General features: G+C 35.2%; 1 protein-coding gene across 1 annotated transcript in view; it reads right to left on the minus strand.

Annotated features, from left to right (window-relative positions):
- The window catches only part of ARMC2 (armadillo repeat containing 2), a 159,024-nt gene extending 139,159 nt beyond the window's left edge, over window positions 1–19,865 (minus strand). The window contains exons 1-3 of the mRNA XM_074310139.1: window positions 19,700–19,865; window positions 16,164–16,425; window positions 15,501–15,573 (exon numbers count right to left, since the gene is read on the minus strand). Coding sequence (XP_074166240.1) covers window positions 15,501–15,573; window positions 16,164–16,381 — 291 coding nt within the window. The 5' untranslated portion in view covers window positions 16,382–16,425; window positions 19,700–19,865. The remainder of the gene's footprint in view (window positions 1–15,500; window positions 15,574–16,163; window positions 16,426–19,699) is intronic.
- Between the last annotated feature and the right edge of the window lie 767 nt (window positions 19,866–20,632).

Below are 20,632 nucleotides of genomic sequence, written 5' to 3' on the forward strand. Positions count from 1 at the left end.
AACAAAACCTCTGAGATCCTGCCATTTTGTTATGATTTGCTCCACGAGTAACATATACATCTGTAGTGCTCTCAGTAAATAATGCACTGCCATGGAGTTATTTATTCATGTCAATAACAATTAAAATAAATGCAATTCATATTAAAAATGTAAAAAGTTTAACTGTAGGCTAAAAAGTAGAGCAGAGAGCCAATATTTTAATTACAAGAAGAAAACATTTCCCAGATGCTCTCATCCTCAAATCTCTTGCTCTCTAATATTTTAAATATTGTTTCACCTTGAAAAGTGCCCAGAGTGGGCTTATATCCCAAAAAGGTTTTAAAGAAGGGAAAGGGACCTGTATGTGCAAGAATGTTTGTGGCAGCCCTCTTTGTAGTGGCCAGAAACTGGAAACTACGTGGATGCCCATCAATTGGAGAACGGCTGAATAAATTGTGGTATATGAATGTTATGGAATATTATTGTTCTGTAAGAAATGACCAAGAGGATGATTTCAGAAAGGCCTGGAGAGACTTACATGAACTGATGCTGAGTGGAATGAGCAGGACCAAGAGATATTATATACTTCAACAACAATATTATATGAAGATCAATTCTGATGGATGTGGCCCTCTCCAACAATGAGATGAACCATATCAGTTCCAATAGAGCAGTAATGAACTGAACCAGATACACTCAGCGCAAGAACTCCGGGAGATGACTATGAACCACTACACAGAATTCCCAATACCCCTATTTTTGTCCACCTGCATTTTTATTTCCTTCACAGGATAATTGTACACTATCTTAAAGTCCTATTCTTTTTGTACAGCAAAACAACTGTTTGGACAAGTATACATATATTGTACTTAATTTATACTTTAACATATTTAACATGTATTGGTCAACCTGCCATCTGGGGGGGGGGAAGGAGGGGAAAAATTGGAACAAAAGGTTTGGCAATTGTCAATGCTGTAAAATTACCCATGCATATATCTGGTAAATAAAAACTATAATTAAATTTTTAAAAAAAGAAGAAAGAAAAGTGCCCAGAGTTTATGATGATTGTATTCTATGAGTACAGAATGTAAAAGCAGAATTTGGTTTAAAAAAAAAAAAAAAACCACCACCAGATACTAGATAAGATATTGTATTTGTTCATGTAACGGTCATACCCTTTTTATTGGTTTTCATAGTCCAAAAGTAGTGATGTAGCCATCCTATTTTCATAATAACACCAACTTAAAACAAAAATTACCAACAAACATCATTTATTGTCATTATAAAATGAGAACAAGTATAACTACCTCCTAAGCACACCCCAGATTTTGGATTGGTAAGGGACACAAAAGGATCCTCAGAATCAGTGTTAATGGAGTAGGTGTAAAGGCATAAAAGATGGCTCAGGGAAGGGGCAGATTAGAAACAGTTCTCCACTGCCCATTATGAAAAGGTACCATATTTACAGAAAAACTAATTTACCAGACCACTCTCTGGTCCCTAACCATAATTATTAGCTAAGTAGTCCACCACCTCCCCATATTTCCAGTCTTACACAAGACCTAGTAGTCAGGAAGTTTCATCACCATATGAGCTATCTCCTGATAATTGCAAGGGGGCCATTTCTCCTTCTAAAAATAACAACAGAGATAGCAAAAAGAAAATTACAAAATCTACACAAGTAAATAAAAACTCACTTTAGACACCAAGAAAACTAAGGTGATCAATGATCTAATTTTTAAAAATATATTAAAGAGTTAGAAAAAACAAAGGGAAAATAATGAGGGAAAAAGCATACTTAAAACAATGTAAGAAATCACTAGAGAGACACAAATAGGTAAGTAACAGTTGAAGAATTTAAGAATTCAAATGAAAGAAAATTATAAGCAGAATTAAAAGGGAAATTTAATTCAGCTTGGAGTGGGGGAGAGATGGAGAAACACACACATACACAAACATATATGTATGTATGTACGTATATACACACATACATACATATTATGTCCACATTTAAAAGAGGAACTAAAGCAAAATGAATGAGGTTTTTAAAAAAAATCTCAGAATCAAAAATGACAAAAGTTTCCAAAATATGGAGTATAATAGAAAGCCTCAAAATAACAATGAATAAAAGACTAGATCTAAAATAGATTCAAATGGCAGACAATATAATGAAAGCCCAAAAAAAGGTAGAAAAATAACTAGAAAGATACTGAAAATTATGGATCTGTAGCCTAGATCAAAGAAATAAAACCTTACAATTATTGGAGACAGAGAAAACATTAAAACCCCAAACATTCTGACTACCAGATTTTGACAAACTGATCAAAGAAATACCTGGAATTATCAAGAACTAATAAAACATGGAAAACAGAATCCACAGAATTTCCAAAAGGAAAAACCTAAAAGTTCAAGTCACCTCGATAAAACTATATTTTACCTCAGCTACAAAGGAAAAAAACTTCTGATTGTCAAAAGATACCCAACGAGGCCCTTACCAGATTTCTCTATGAAAACTATAGAATAATCAAAAAAGTTGTAATGTAAACATAAAATTGAAAAAATACTTACTAGAAGTAAAAACTCTGAATTTATTTTCTAGCAATTCTAAATACGTTATCAAAAAGCATGAGGTATGTATTTTTAAATTTTAAAAATCTATCAAGAATTCATTGATTAAAATAGGTATTTAAGAAGATTTTGATTACATCAAACTAAAAAGTTTCTGTACAAATAATACTAATGCAAACAAGATTAGAAGGGAAGTAACAAATTGGGAAAATATTTTTAAAAACAAAGGTTCTGACAAAGGTCTCATTTCCAAAATATATAGAGAACTGACCATAATTTATAAGAAACCGAACCATTCTCCAATTGATAAATGGTCAAAGGATATGAACAGACAATTTTCAGAGGAAGAAATTGAAACTATATCCACTCACATGAAAGAGTGTTCCAAATCACTACTGATCAGAGAAATGCAAATTAAGACCACTTTGAGATACCACTACACACCTGTCAGATTGGCTAAGATGACAGGAACAAATAATGATAAATGTTGGAGGGGATGTGGGGAAATTGGGACACTAATACATTGCTGGTGGAGTTGCGAAAGAATCCAGCCATTCTGGAGAGCAATCTGGAATTATGCCCAAAAAGTTATCAAACTGTGCATACCCTTTGACCCAGCAGCGCTACTACTGGGATTATATCCCAAAGAAATACTAAAGAGCGGAAAGAGACATATATGTGCCAAAATGTTTGTGGCAGCTCTTTTTGTTGTAGCTAGAAACTGGAAGATGAATGGATGTCCATCAGTTGGAGAATGGTTGGGTAAATTGTGGTATATGAAGGTTATGGAATATTATTGCTCTGTAAGAAATGACCAGCAGGAGGAATACAGAGAGGCCTGGAGAGACTTAAATCAACTGATGCTGAGTGAAATGAGCAGAACCAGAAGATCACTGTACACTTCAACAACAATACTGTATGAGGATGTATTCTGATGGAAGTGGAGATCTTCAACATAAAGAAGATCCAACTCACTTCCAGTTGATCAATGATGGACAGAGGTAGATACACCCAGAGAAGAAACACTGGGAAGTGAATGTAAATTGTTAGCACTAATATCTGTCTGCCCAGGTTGCATGTACCTTCGGATTCTAATGTTTATTGTGCAACAAGAAAATGATATTCACACACATGTATTGTACCTAGACTATATTGTAACACATGTAAAATGTATGGGATTGCCTGTCATCGGGGGGAGGGAAGGTAATTTGGAAAAATGAATACAAGGGATAATATTATAAAAAATATATATATATATAATAAAAAAATTTTAAAAAAATAGGTATTTAATAATTTTTGGAAAAGTACAAAAGACGCACTGATGTTGAAGAGGAGAGTACTGAGAAGATGATTTTTTTAAATTTAAGTTAACTAGCTATTCTCTAAACAAGTCTCCATAAGGAGATCAAATTAACTACATTATTCTACTGGCTAAAATTACACAATATTATAGAAGGATGTTGCAGATAAAGATTAAAAAGGAAAAGAAAGGTGAAATAGGGTGATATTAACCCTGGGTAATTTCAATACCACCAAAAAACCTTCGTCAAGGGTAGAGTTAAACATATTTATACAATGTAAATCACTTAAAATATTAGAATTTTGTTAAGCACTGTTTTGTTGGGGTCGGGTTAGCAATTTATCTATAATTTGGGAGCTATAAATTTAGGAGCTAATACTTTCATCCAAATCAGGAATTCCAGGTCTGTAAACTCTCTCCCCATCCATGCGGATCAGCACCTTTTTACCTGTAGTCTGAATGATATGATGGGAGAACAAAGAGGTAAAGTGACATGCCTGTAAAAAAATTAGCTAATGTGTGGGAGATTCCACAGATCAAAAGTGAAATGGTTTAACTTTAGAATATTTACCATGTTCCAATATTTTCACCTAAGAATTAACAGTTTATCAGGACCCCACCAGAATCTTAGGTATTGGCATTCGCTTCAGTGAACTACCAGTTTAAACTGTACTAAAAACATGCCCTCTTTTTCTGCTGCATCATTATCTTTCCTCAAGACTTAAGACTTAAGAGAATATATTAATAAATCAGCAGGCACTTATTAATTATCTTCCATGTGTACTAGACCCTATGGAGATACTAAGATAAAAGTTCTTTGTTAATCTTAGCTCTTGTCTCTAAGAAGCTTATATGCTATCCCAATTCCCATCTTTTTTAAAGAAAAAAAATTTATAAAAAATTTAGCCATCTGAAGTGGGTGTTTTTTTTTATTTTAAAGAAGAGAAGGGTAAGAATAAATGATTTTAAGATACACAGTTCAAATTGTAATTATTCTTCTAATCAGCAGTACCAACTTCTCCCTTAGTAAATATTATTTGTACCTGGATGGTGAGAAGGAAGCTTTCTCCCTCAATATCAATCTGGCTTCTCTAGTGGCTCAATTAGGAAAACACAATCATAACTGGCACCTAGTTATATTTGGTTATGATTAGAGAGCCAACCTAAAATCAACTAAAGGCAAGGCTAAGGATATTTATGTTTAAAAAAAAAACCTAAAACCAAAATAAAACTCAAGATACTCTGGCAGAGGAAACAGAAAGCAGGACATATTATCTTTTTTTTTTTAATTTTATAATTATAACCTTTTTTGACAATACATATGCATGGGTAATTTTTTGCAACCCTTTCCTCCCTTCCCTCCCCTAGATTGCAGGCAGTCTTATACATGTTAAATATGTTATAGTATATCCTAGATACAATATATGTGTGCAGAACCGTTCTCTTTTTGCACAAGAAAAATTGGATTCAGAAGGTAAAAATAACCTGGGAAGAAAAACAAAAGTACAGAGTTTACATTCATTTCCCAGTGTTCCTTCTCTGGGTACAGCTGATTCTATCCATCATTGATCAATTGGAACTGAATTAAATCTTCTCTTTGTTGAAGATTTCCACTTCCATCAGAATACATCCTCATACAGTATTGTTGTTGAAGTGAATAATGATCTCCTGTTTCTGCTCATTTCACTCAGCATCAGTTCATGTAAGTCTTTCCAAGCCTCTCTGTATTTATCCTGCGGATCCTTTCTTACAGAAAAATAACATCCCAAAACATTCATATACCACAATTTACCCAACTATTCTCCAAATGATGGGCATCCATTCATTTTCCAGTTTCTAGCCACTACAAAAAGAGCTGCCACAAACATTTTGGCATACACAGGGCCCATTATCTTAAGGAGAGAAGTACATCATATGTGAATTAATTTCAAATTGAGTTCAATGATAACATTTTTTTTTGTTATACTTGATAGCTCTAGAGTTGTAGAGATGTAACTTTTTGTTGTTGGTTCTTCTAGATATAAATTAACAGCAAAGACAGTTACAATAAATCGCACACAAAAAACTCGGCTGATACAATTGAAGAAACCAGAACATAGCCATTTTTCTAGTCTCACTATAAGTGAAGAAAGAACATCTTTAAAAACTACACATAGCTAAACAGAAATGATTCACGTTCATGTTTAACATATATTGGATTACTTGCCCTTTAAGGAGGCGGAGGGAGGAAGGAAAGGAGGAAAAAAAACAAGGTTTTACAAGGGTGAATGTTGAAAACCCTGGCTATCCATGGACCCACACTTAACACCATACACTAAGATAAGATCAAAATGGGTCCAGATTTAGGCATAAAGAATGAGAGTATAAATAAATTAGAGGAACATAGAATAGTTTACCTCTCAGACTTATGGAGGAAGAAGGAATTTGTGACCAAAGAAGAACTAGAGATCATTATTGATCACAAAATAGAAAATTTTGATTATATCAAATTAAAAAGCCTTTGTACAAACAAAACTAATACAAACAAGATTATAAGGGAAGCAATCAACTGGGAAAACAGTTTTACAGTTAAAGATTCTGATAGATGCCTTATTTTCAAAATATGGAGAGAATTGACTCTAATTTATAAGAAATCAAGCCATTCTCCAATTGGTAAATGGTCAAAAGACATGAACAGACAATTTTCAGATGATGAAACTGAAACTATTTCTACTCATATGAAAAGGTGCTCCAAATCACTACTGATCAGAGAAATGCAAATTAAGACAACTCTGACAAACCACTATAATCTCTCAGATTGGCTAAGATAACAGGAAAAAATAATGATGAATGTTGGAGAGGATTCAGGACTACTGGGACACTGATATGTGTTGTTGGTGGAGTTGTGAACGAATCCAACCATTCTGGACAGCAATTTGGAATTATGCCCAAAAAGTTATCAAACTGTGCATACCCTTTGATCCAGCGATGTTATTACTGGGCTTATATTCCAAAGAGATACTAAAGAAGGGAAAGGGACCTGCATGTCCCAAAATGTTTGTGGCAGCCCTTTTTGTAATGGCTAGAAATTGGAAATTGAATGGATGCCCATCGATTAGAGAATAGTTGGGTAAATTATAGTACATGAATGTAATAGACTATTATTATTCTGTAAGAAATGACCAGCAGGATAAATACAGAGAGGCTTGGAGAGACTTACATGAACTGATGCTGAGTGAAATGAGCAGGACCAGGAGATCACTGTACACTTCAACAACAATACTGTATGAGGATGTATTCTGATGGAAGTGGATATCTTCGACAAAGAGAAGATCTAATTCAGTTCCAATTGATCAATGATGGAGAGAATCAGCTACACCTAGAGAAGGAACACTGGGAAATGAATGTGGACTGCTTGCATTTTTGTTTTTCTTCCCAGGTTATTTTTACCTTCTGAATCCAATTCTTCTTGTGCAACAAGAGAATTGTACAGTTCTGCATGTATATATTGTACCTAGGATATACTATAACATATTTAACATCTAGGGGAGAAGGTGGAAGGAGGGAAGGGAAAAATTGGACTGGGCAGTGGCAATCCTTTACCTGATCCCTTGATGGAGAAATCAGTCAATTAGTCAATAAGTATTTATTAAGTACCTACTATAAGTCAAGTATTGTGCTAAACACAGGGAACACCAAGAAAGGCACACTTTACACCCTACGCAACATTCCAGACCCATGCTTTCTACCATTCTCTCTTACCAGAGTAAGAAAACATGATTTATCACCAGTCTCCCTAAAATCAGGATCTATCATTTCTGCCAACACCCATATAATTATTTCTCCTCATTAACAATGATAGTGGAACCAATTCATTTAGACTTTACCATCTCAATTTTCAAAAGGTTTTTGTGAATAAATGGAAACAGCATATAAGAAATGGAGAAAAATATCTGAATCTGAACAAATACATATTGAAAAAAGATCTATATTGGAGATGACACTCTTTTGAAGGCATTCATGGATATTATTTTCAAGTTATGCAAAAAAAAAATGGAAGATTCCGAAGAGGATAACCAACTCTGTCCCCCAAAGATAATCAACAACTATAGTCTCCGAAGTCTACTTTCTCATCACTATAAAATCTTTATGGAAATGTCTAATCCTTCTCTTCCCCTTGACACTTTTCTCTCCATAAGTTTCCAAGACTATCCTCTCTTGGCAATATTCTTATCTATCCAACCACTCCTAATCTAGTCTCTTCCTGGAGACTAGATTTATTCAGGTCACTCTTGCTAACCATGAGTGCACTTGTTCCAGGCTTTCTTCTGTCTTTCTCTCATAGAATTTTACCCACAGATGTCATCAGGGATCCAATTATCACATCTATGTTGATGATTCTAAAATCTACTTTAGACACTAATTTATCCCTGACCTCCAGCCTTCCATCTATAACTACCTAGCAGATATCTCCAAAAACTGGATATCCTGTAAACAGCTTAAAATTCAACATGTCCAAAACTGAAGTTATGTTTTCCCTTAATACTAGTGCCTTCTCTCTGTTATTTCCCATTCATCCTGTATGTAGGTTGTTTGTTGTCATTAGATTGTGAATGCCTCAAAAACAGGACTCTTTTACCTTTTATTTTCTTTTCTTTTTTTTATTTTTTAATTCCTAGTGACTGACACAGTACTCAGCACAATGGCTGCTAGAAAAAAGCTTACTTCTCTGGCCACTTCTCATGTCCATACACTCCAGTCATTTTTTTTGTTTGTTTGTTTTATTTCCAAGTGTACCTTTTCCTTCCATTGTGCCCTCTGGAACCTTCATTTTGTTTGGAACAAACTACCCTTCTTATTGAACCTCTTCCTCTTCCCCTCATATTTCTCTTAGCTTCTTGCAATCATATAAACCTACCTCTTCTCTGCACCTTAGCCATTGTAACTAATATTGGATTATGCCCCTTACATATACTATGATGCACTGACTCAGAGAAGAAATAGTATTCAGTTGTATTATCCTATTTAAATCTCAGTATCCAAAGTCCTCAGGCCATTTTTCCTTCTCTCTAATATTGATAGTGATATGAAATAATACAACCATTTTGTAAAGCAATTTAGGATTACACAAAGAAATTAACTTAAATTCCCATACCTTTTGAACCAGAGACTTACTGAGCTCATACTCCAAAGACATTAGTATGAAAAAAAAGTTCCCATATACTCCAAAATACTTATAGCAGCCCTTTTTCTGATAAAGAAGAGAAACCAAAATAAATTTCCATCAACTAGGTAAACACTAAACAAATAATGATACATGAAAATAATGGAATATTACTGTGCAGTAAGAAATTATCTGTGTGATGAATATACAGAAGCAATGTAGAGCAAAATAAACAAAACCAAAAAAAAAAAAATACACATAGTAACCTCAACAATGTAAATGGAAAGAATGACACTAAAAAATGAAAAGTAAATGTACCAAAATTATAAAGACTAAGCAAGACTCAAATGAAGAGATATGAAAAGATACTCTCAACCTAGCCCTTTGTGGAGGTGGGAAGTCCACAGGACTTACAAACTGAATATGTTTTCAGGGTTTTTCTATGTATCAATCAGTTATACTAAAACTTTTTTTTCCTTAAAAAAATACTATTTTCCATATGAGATAGCTAGGTGAGGCTAAGGAAAGAAAGGGAATATGAAATGCTATGGTGATGTAAGAAACAGAAAATAGCAATAAAAACATATTTTTAAAAACAAAATATGCTAAGTGACTGTACACTAGGGACACTGTAATGGGACATGGATGATGACCCATTAAAGAAGACTATGAAGTAGTAATCAGACAGATAAAAACAAAACTAGGGAAATGCAATGTCATGAAATTTCAGGAAGAGAGAATTCTTAGGAGTAGGATATGGGCAAGGGGAGGAGTATACTTAATATCAAAAGCAAAAGTAGAAAAAAGATGAGAATTGAGAAAACTCCATTAGATTTAGCAATTGAAAGAGCCTTCGAATTGGGAATTATGCTAAAGAGCTATAAAACTATACATATCCTTTGGAACATCAATATCACTACTGCATCTATATATCAAAGAGATCATAAAAAATGGAAAAGGATCCATATGTACAAAAATGTTTATAGCAGCTCTCTTTGTGCTGGCAAAGAATTGGAAATCAAAGGGAATACCCAGCTGAATAAATGTGGGAATGGCTGAATAAATTGTGGCACATAAATGTAATGTAGTATTTTATTTCTATAAGAAATGAGCAGAAAGATTTCAAAAAAATCTGGAAAGACTTCCATGAATTAATGCTGAGCAGAACTAGAACATTGCACACAGAAACAACAGCATACAATGATCAACTCTGACAGATTTTGTTCTTCTCAGCAATACAACTGATCTAAGACAATTGCAGAAGACTCATGATAGAAAATACTATCCACATCTAAAGAAAGAACTATGGAGTCTGAATGCAGATTGAAACATTTTTACTTTTTGCTATTGTTTTTTCTTTCTTGTGGTTTTTCCTTTTGTTCTGATTCTTCTATCACCACACGATTAATGTAGAAATGTTTAATAGATAAACTATATAAGTCTTGCCATTTTGGGAAGGAGAGAGAGAAAAAATAGAAATCAAAATCTTGTAAAAATAAATGTTAAGAACTATATATGTAATTGGAAAGAGCCTTAGTAACCTTGGAAAAAGCAGTTTCCATAAAACAGTAGAGTCACAAGCCAGATTTAAAAGTAGGTAGGAAGTAAGAAAGTGAAGGTAAAGCATATATTTGAAAGAGGATGAATTTCTTTTAAAAAATATATTGCTATCATTCTCCATGTACTACTGCCTTTTATAGGAATTTGGCCATTACTATTAATACCATCCTCCCAGGAACCCAGACTTCTCAAAGCTAGTCACATCTGTCTTCAAAACATCTCTCTTTCTCCCCTCACAGAGCCACCATCCTAATTTAAGTTCTCACATCTCCCACCTGGACTACCACCAACAGCCTTCAAAATTGTTCTCCTGGCTTCAAAGTCTTTCTGCCCTCAAAACTCTCCACTCTACTCAGCTGCCCCCCCCCTGCAAAAAAATACACCTAAAATGTAGGTCTGACCAGTCATCCTCCACCTCCCTCAATAAACTCTAGTGGCCTATTATCTTTGGAATCAAATATGAAGCCTTCTGTTTAATATTTAAAGATGTTCTTAATTCGGTTCCTTTCCACTTCTCTAACCTTTCTACATTCTACTCCATATTATCTACAGAATATTGACTCTGCTGGTCAAACACAACACTCTATCTCCCAATATCTTTGCCAATCCCAAAGCCTGAAATGCACTCTTACTTCCTAAGTTTCTCTAATTTCTTTCAAGATTGAATCCCACTTTCTCCAAGAGATCTTTCTCACTCCCCCCAATTACTGTGCCTTACCTTCTGAGACTCCCCCTCATTATATATATATATGTGTGTGTGTGTGTGTGTGTGTGTGTGTGTGTGTGTGTGTGTGTGTAGATATATATAGATATATGTGTACATAATTGTGAATATACCTAATTATTTCCATGTTATCTCCCTGATTAGAACAAAGACACCTTAACAGCAAAAATGTTTTTTGCCTTTGTATCTCCAATATTTAGCACAGTACTTGGAATTTGGTCAGTGCTTAATAAATGCTTATCTATGACTTAGAAAACTTATAATAACTTTTAAGGATGGCAGGTTCAAGAGATGACTTTTGAGAAAATAAGAGCAATCTTGGATAGGTTTGCAGACATCAAGTAGAGAATCAAGAAACAGAGAGAGACTAAGTTAAAGAAGAGGGAATTATCAAAGGGAAAAACCCCTAGAAGAGATGAAAGGCTGGGCCAGCTGGATTGTACAGTGGGTAGAGCACCAGCCTTGGAGTCAGAGGACCTGAGTGCAAATCCAGCTACAGCTCAACATTTATTGTGTGATCCTAGCCAAGTCAGTTAGGCCCCCCAACTGTCTACTCCTCCTTCCCCCTCGAAAAGAAAGAGATGGAAAGATGAAAAATCAAGAGAATAAAGGGCATTGAATTGGCAAGAAGGGATACCTCTTTCTCAGAGATTGAAGCAAAGGAGTAAGAAATACCTGAGTTCAAATGCTATTTACTACCAGTATGACTTTAGGAAAATCACTTTACTTCTCTCTGCCTAGCACACAGTAGGCATTTAATAAATGCTTCTTTTCTTCTTTCCTCTGTTCACTGTGCCAACTATATTGTGCTGGATGCTGGGACCATAAAGTCAAAAGAGAAAAACAGTTCCTGGCCCTCAAAAGGAACTTACATTTAATAGGGAAAACGGCAGGGATTGTAGTGATAAAATCCAATAAACGCAACAAAAAAACTGAGGCAATAAATTATTTTAGCATTCTATCAAAATATAAAATGAACCTGGAAAAGTCATCTGCATGCCTCTATATTATTCACAAAATCAGAAGAAACTGAAAGAAAATGATTATACAAAAATATGTTTTGTTCAGCAAAGGGTGGTACCCACAAGATAAAAAGGAACAGATGAAAAATATGTGCAATAAGTGTTATTAAATATTTATCCTTTGAGGGACCTGGGATCTAATCAATAATTATGCCTTTCAAGAGTACAGATCAAGATCCACTTAAGCTTTCTTTTACTGTGTCATTTCTGTCTATGTCCTCTCAGGAATCTTCTATAAATATTCTATTCAATCAGTGGTCTGGAAGTATCCTCCAGAGCCATTAGTCTTAGGTTCCTTGTTCATTATCCTTTCCTCCATCATATGCCTACTTCACATTCTTTTCTGGTTTTTCATTAGATGATCTATCTCGTGCTTCTTTTTTAAATACTGGTCATCATTAGCAACTTGCTGCAATCTACTTACACTCACATTTCCACTGCTCTTTGTGTCTACTTCCAAGTCTGATTCCTTTTGAGATTGCCATGTTTCAAGATTCAAAGCTATATGGCAATACTAGGAGAAATCTAGTGTTTTTTATTTAAAGGGTTTTTGTATCTGGGAGCAAACTATATCAATAAGTAAGAAAATTATGTGATCCAAACTGACTCCATCTTGTGACTTAGGTTTCATTTTCCTGTAAATTTCTCCTACTAAATGTGGGAATTTAGTGACACTTTATTTTACCCTTGGAAAAGTCCACTTGTTCACTTTCTCGCCTTTCCCCTCCTATTCCCCAATCCTGAAAACTCCCTTCTCTTCCTCCCAATTGAGAATGTCCTAATCTTTCCTACAATTATCAATCAGATTACCCAATCATGTATTTTGGTTTATTTTCTGTTAATTGTTTCATTTAATGTATAAAAATCTGTCTCCCCATATTTGGGGTCCAGTGCCAGGTGAGGTGGCCTAAACAGCTGCCTAGAACATTGAGAGTTTTAAGTAGTATGTGCCAAAACTTGAACTCAGGTCTTCCTGATTCCAACATTAATTTCTACAGATTTTTCCAATTCTCTTTAGTGAATAAATCTGGTTAGAAATTTTACATTCAGTTATTCTTCTATGGAAAATGATGAGCAGAATGTTCTCAGAAAAAAAACTTGGAAAGCATCAGTGAACTCAAGCAAAATATAAAATATACTATATACAAAATAATAGCAAAGTTCTGGCATGATCAGATATAAATGACTTTGCTACTCTCAGCAGTACAATGATCTATGAGTACACTGAAGGATTTATGATGAAAAATCCTATCCATGCCCAGAGAAAGAACTGATTGTATCTGAATACAAATCCTCTGTCTGTCTGTCTCTCCCTTTGTTTTTCCTTGAAGTTTTTTGTTTATTTTTGTTTTTCTTTTAATTGGGAAATCTATGTTTTCTTTCACAATATGACTTTTATGGAAATGTTTTACATAAAAAACTTTTGACACTTAGTCTACACAGAACTAATAAAATCTGTAAGAGTAACATTATTCTCCATGGGGGGGGGGGGGAATCAAAGGACATAGGTAGATATTTTTCAAAGGAGAAACTGCAAATTGTTAATGGCTACCTGAAAAGCTATTCAAATTCTAATTATTAGAATAATTAGAAGAGGGGGCAGCTAGGTGGCGAAGTGGATAGAGCACCAGCCCTGAATTCAGGAGAACTCAAGTTCAAATCTGGTCTTAGACACTTAACATGTCCCAGCTGTGTGACCCTGAGCAAGTCACTTAACCCCAGCCTCAGGGGGAAAAAAAAAAAAAAGAATAATTAGAAGAGCTCAAATTAAAACAACTTTATAGTGCCACCTTCCACTAATCAAATTTACAAATATAATTACAAGTAGTCAAATTACAAGGTTTGTAGATCTGTGGGCAATGGGTATTTCATCATACCTCCGTAGAATTATAGGGGGCAATAAATTTTTAAATGCCAAATGGCAATAACAATCAGAATGGCAACATTCATTATACCTTTGGGCCCAGCAATCATTATTAAAAGGAAAAAGGATCTAGCTGTACAAAAATATTTATAACTATTTCATTTGTGACAACTAAGTGACAAAGTATATAGAGTATTAGGTCTAAAATCAAGAAGATTTCCCTTTCTGAGTTCAAATCAGGCCTCAGATACTTACTAGCTATAGGACCCTGGGCAAGTCAATTAACTCTCTTTACCTCAGTTTCCTCACCTGTAAAACAAGCTGCGAAAGGAAATGGCAAATCAATCCATTATCTTTCCCAAGAAAATCCCAAACAGACTCATAAAGAGTCAGATGCATCTGAAATAACTCTCTCCTTTCTCTTCCTCTCTTTCTCTGTTTCTGTGTGTGTGTGTGTGTGTGTGTGTGTGTGTGTGTGTGTGTGTGTGTGTGTGTATGTTTCTCTCTCCTCTCTCTATCCCCATTGAACTCTTCTTTTCTTAGCACTCATCCTCTTAGACTTCTTTGGTATATGTCAGAACTCTGCTAACCACCACCACTTCTTTCAGAATATTATATCCTCTATGGATATTCACAATATTGCTCTCTTCTCCTTTTCCTACCTGTAAGAATACATCTTTTTAGTGTGCTTTGCTAGTTCATTATCTATCCCTCTGAGATTCCCCAAAGTTCTGTTCTAAGCCACTTCTCTTCTTTCTTTACACTTGGTGACTTTTTTGGTTCCCAGGGGTTTAATTATTATCTCTATGCAAATGACTCCCAGAGCTTCATGTACAGCTGCACACACTTAGACATTCAGCGGAAAGTAAATCAAATCCATTATGTTCACCTTAGTTAAGACTTGTATATTGAAGCTGGCCAAAGCCAATGTGAATTCCAAGGTTAGGGAACTATTATGTGATTTATTATGATGAACTTACCTATATTTGTTATCCATTTGCTCATATTTAACTTTTTAACATCTTAACTTTTCTCATAAGTTTATATTTTCAAAATTCCAAACTTCCTTGAAAGGTTATTTTTATGATCAGTGTAGATAATTATAGAAAAACATTTTTTTTCCAAATTCTTTTCTTTACTATCATGTTATAAGAACATTATAATGGAACTGTATTGTCACCTCCTGAAAGTACTACTGGACTGAATGCAATGTAACCTGTAGATATAAAATTATAATTTTGTCTACCACTTTACCAGTCCTACTAAAGTATAGAAAAGTGCTCATTCGAAGTATTTCATTTCAATGCTATTATGCAATATTATTAACTAATGATACTCACAAGCTCTAGTGGACTGAGACGCGTACCAGAAATTGGTCTTGAATCAGATGATTCAAAGCTGGAAGCATGAAGGCTAGTATAGGAAACAATGAAAACACATTAGTTTCTGTGCATATTTAATTATTTAATTTCTAGGATACATTTTACTTTTAGCTAGTAAAGTTTAATGTTGTAAACAAAAAAAAAATATGTATTTAAGACTTAAAATTTTAAGAATGAGAATAATTTGAAAATGGAAAAAATTAATTACATTTAACAATAAGCTCCTTTTCACAATTTTCAGGTAAGGTAAATAAAGAGCACTGACTAACAAAATGACGTATCAGTAGAATAAAAATTGAAATTTGAAACATTCAATTAAGTTCTCTTAAGAATATTTAATAATGAACTCCTTTTCATAATTTTTAGGTGAGATAAAGCACACATTGATTGATTAATGAAATGATACTTTCATAGTATAAAATTTTATTTTATACCACTTTCTATAAATAAGACTTTAACCACTTAAAACTTTATCAGTTATAAGGCACAGTTATAAGAAGATGGTGAGGAATTCACCTGTAATCAATTCATAAATACCTATCCCTAACCAAAAGAATAAGAAAAAAGCCACTTTGGTTTCATGAACTTTTAAAACTACATAGAAACAAAACCATCAGGTACCTAAAAGAAGAAGGAGGTCTATTATCTGCTGTCCTTGAAGATGCAGGTCCAAAAAGTTTTCTTTGATCTTCACGTGGTGTAAATGGTCTTTGAGTTCTAACTGTCCTTAATGCATTTCGTGCTTCACTGATGATTTCTGCACTGGTCTTCTGCTTGGACAATGAACGTCTATAAAATGGGTCCAGTTTTTCTAATTTTTTATCATGTGCAGACTGCATCTTTCTTTTTTCAGGCAAATATCCTTCGGGAAGCACACCATACACTGTAGGTAGATAGCAGCATATCAATTATTTGTTAGTAACATAAAATTAAAGAATTAGTGAATGTTTAAATAATCTATATATTTTTTGCTATATTATATTTTCAAATGCTAAATGTTAATGAACATTTAAAATCACAATAAACATTTCAAGAAAGACATCATTTCAAATGAATATTTATTACTTTTAAAAACCAAACCCATAATTATACTACATACTAAAATGTTACCATTACAAAAGTAGAAAAGAACAGAGACTATCTTATATCCCAACACTATTTATATAATAAGCATAGTAGAAACCCTTGGCTCCCTTTCCATAAGACAAGACATATTAGGATTTAAATACTACAATCTATAATATGGATGGAAATATATAAATGTCTAGCTAAAGTTATGGATAATCCATATATCAATGACTTTTCTCCACCCTCCCCCATGATCCTATTTTCCACTATTTTCCATATAGAAAGTAAAGATATGACATTAAATTGTTTTTTTTTAAAAGGCAAAAAATACAGTATAAATTACACGAAAAAGTAATTTTTCAGATATATTCTCTTCACTCTTCATTTTTATCAATTATTCATTTTTAATTTGTCTTTTATTTATTTTAATAAATGTTTTTTCAAATACTGTAAATCCTTTGTTTTTCCAACCTTCAAGGTGATCTGGGCCATGCTGAAAAGGATTCTTGATTAACAATTCCCTTCCATCCCATTACCTGACAATGTCCCACCTTACTACAAATTATAAGCAGGCCATACTCTTCTCCCAAGTCTGATAAAACTGTTGAATACCCAAGGCCCAAGAAGATTTTTCCTGAGAAACTCAATTAGACAGACACATGCTCCAATTTCAATCCATCAATAAAATTGCTCTTTGGATTGAGTCCACTGACATCCCTCTTAATTGTACTTTCATCTGTACATATTTCCATCACAAGTAGAAGGACAGCATCAGAGGTTGTGTTAAATACCTTGCTGAAATCTGTCTTCATCCATTTGAACTACCAGCAGTTGTACAAGAAGGACTTATTACTACTGAACAGTACTCACATTGCCAGAAGGATCTATTATAGCTCCTCAAGAAGTCCAATTTTTAAGGAGAGAATAGGTTCAAAGACTTAAGAGTTACAAGGAATTTCAGAGACGTCTTCATTTTACAGATGAAGGAATTAAGTTTCATAGATAAAGACCACATAAATAATAAGCATCAGAGATAAGATTTGAACAGTGATCTTGCAACTTCAAATTCAATTCAATAAACATTAAGTGCCTACTATGAATCAGGCACTGTACAGTAAAAACTGCTTTAGAATATAAGAATTTGCACAAATTAACCAGTGGTACTCATACATTACTAGTGACAAACAAAATAAGTAAGTGACCTTCAAAGTACAAAGATTCTTTAGAATATAAGCTGAGGCACATGGTAGAACTGTTTTTATTCATGGTGTGCTCATTCCTTTTTTTTTTTTCCCAGCCTTAATAAAAAACAATAACAACAACAACAGCAACAAACACACACACACATCCACAACCATTCAATTTGTTCTCTAAAGTCTTGCATATTTCCTGAAAAGTGCATCTCCATTATAAAATAACAAAATGACTAAAATTTTAAACCTTTCAAAAACTCTCCTGCCAACTGCAGCAAAAGCTATATGCTGGGTAACATTAGTCAGCACAGCAAAATATTTCCTATTGATGTCTGGAAGAAATTCAAAGTGTTAATTTATAATCTTATAAAACCTGGATTCCAACTACTTAAAATTTTTTTTCTCCTAATTCTACATAAAGGTACTCAGAGCAAAACACTCTTGTTAATACAGTTAATACATGCTTTTAACAACAAAGAAAAAGTTGAATATTTCCACAGGTGGCCTGAGTCTACTAAATTCTTTTATAGATAATGAATCATTTTACCTTTCAATTTAATGACTAGCAAAGTACCATATTCTTTATTTCCATTTGAAATAAATATCTTTTCTAAAGTATACAAATTAATTTTCCACAAAGTAAGAAAGCATTAGTTATTTAAAAATTGTAGATATATACTTAAAATACCACCTTAAGAAAACAGAAAAGATAGGGAATATGATGCTATTTTGTTCAGAATGGTTTTAATGTATGTATTTCATATGTTTTTAGCTTTGTGTTTTCATGCAGCAAAAAAATTCTGATCAAGTACCACGGGACCCTAATGCTCCATTAATTAGAAAATGAATATGACTTACTGTAAAAAAAAAAAAAAAAAAAAAAAAAGGCGGTCCATAAGATGAGACCGGAACTGTGGGAGGGAAGATTTGCAAAGCAAAAACATAACAAAACACCCAAATTGTCCAGCTAGGTTGTCTAGGAGATTTTGATAAAAAAACAACAACAAAATTACATCAATAAAGAGGGGAGATGTATTATAATTGCGAAAATCATCTACCCTTCCTAAGCCTCAAGGTTTCTCCATTTCCAAAATGGTAACAGTAAGAACAGCGGTCCGCAAAATGCGGACAACGAATGAGATTGCACACATCTTTAAAGCGCTTTTGCAAAGCTCAGCCACGCCACACAAATGTGTACTATTAGGTATGAGTAGTAATAGTAACATTGCCTCTTGGTGAATTACAGTACCACTCGCTAACATTCTGAGAGGTCTTCGTCTATTACTAGAATGCTTATAAAAGGGGGTGGGAGACACGGTCTAGATGGAAAGCTTGTTTACCCTAGTTCTGCTACAGTTTCCTCCTCCGCCACCTAAGCCTGGAGGTGACTCAGTGCACCACTTCTGGCCCATGTCCCTCCCGCCTCAGTTTCCCAGCTGTTTGCTCTAGGTATTCTCCAAGATGGGGGTGGGAGTGGAGAATGAGAAGGAAGGGCAGGAAGCCCCTCCGAGACTCCCGCTCAGTGCTACCAGCCCCTAGACAGACTCCACACAGAGGGAGAAGGAGGTGCTATTAAGAAGCTCGTGGGATTGTCGCCAGAATGGCTGGTCTTGCTAAAGTCGCTCAGAGTTTTCCACCAACAACAATCTAGGGAAGCCCCCCCCCCCAGGCCCGCGCTCCCAGACAGAGCGAGAAGTCCTCCCGCAGGCAGCAGCAGCAAGGGCGGCACTCCGTCTCCATGGTAACTGTACACAAACTGCCTCCTCCCCCTCCCGCCCCGCCCTCCGGGCCCAGCTTCCCCATCTCTGGAGCCCGTGGCCCCCGGGTACACGGCGGCGACAGCCCGAGCTGAGGGAAGGGATATTAGGGAGGGGTCTCTAGTCTGACCAAAAGCACCTGTAGTCAGCGCTGGAAACGTCGTGATTGAGGTTTAGCTCATTTTTCCAGCTTCTCGGAGGCAGCGGTAGCGGAGGCGAAGGTAGCAGCTGAAGCCAGGGTACAGACAGGCCAGGGAAGCCTGGAGAGAGCGGAGTTGGGAAGACCTTTAGAGCGCCGTAAGACAACTGAGCATGCGCGGACGGCCCTGACGCATGCGTATACGTGGGCTCAGCGGGCGGGGAGCGGCTGGGAGGCGGGAGGCGGGAATGGACCGGATGGGTATCTCTATCGGGACACCTAGGTAAGCCTTAGGGATGGAAAGGAATGGAAGAGAAGTTTGTATTGGTTGATATCTTTTGAATTATCTACGGACTTAGTAGAATGTAAGCTCCCTGAGGGCAGGGACTTTCTCCCCCCTCAGTCCTTATATCCCTAAGTACCTGGCCATTGAGGAGGCATTTAATAAATGCTTATTAAACTGAACCGCATTGACTACCTATTGTCGTTATAATTTCTTCTTCGTCATCACTTACTGAGTGCCGATTGAGAGATCTCCGTTAATAGCTAAAGCTACCTAGTTAAAGCTCAGTTATATTCTTATGATTAAAGAAAACAAAAAAAAGTTATCATACTTGGACATTTTAGACGCATTTTTAGTGTTAGACATAATTGAGATGGTAAATATCACCGCGTGATTGAATGTTAGACCTCACTGCCACTGGGTGGGGGAGGAGAGGATAAAAGATGAAGTCACCACTCCAATAACTTTTCTAGTTGGAGAAACTGTAACTGTAAGTAGCCACGTGTTTATTGACCAGTTAATTTCAGCTAATGTCTAAATCAGGGGTTCTCAAACTACGCCCCCGCAGGCCTGGCCCGCTTATGGTAAATGGGCTGAGGGGCGGAGACAGAGTGTGAGCTTTTGTTTTTATTATAGTCCGGTCCTCCAAC

Source organism: Sminthopsis crassicaudata, chromosome 4 (genome assembly GCF_048593235.1).
Source record: "Sminthopsis crassicaudata isolate SCR6 chromosome 4, ASM4859323v1, whole genome shotgun sequence".
NCBI classification, from domain to species: Eukaryota; Metazoa; Chordata; class Mammalia; order Dasyuromorphia; family Dasyuridae; genus Sminthopsis; species Sminthopsis crassicaudata.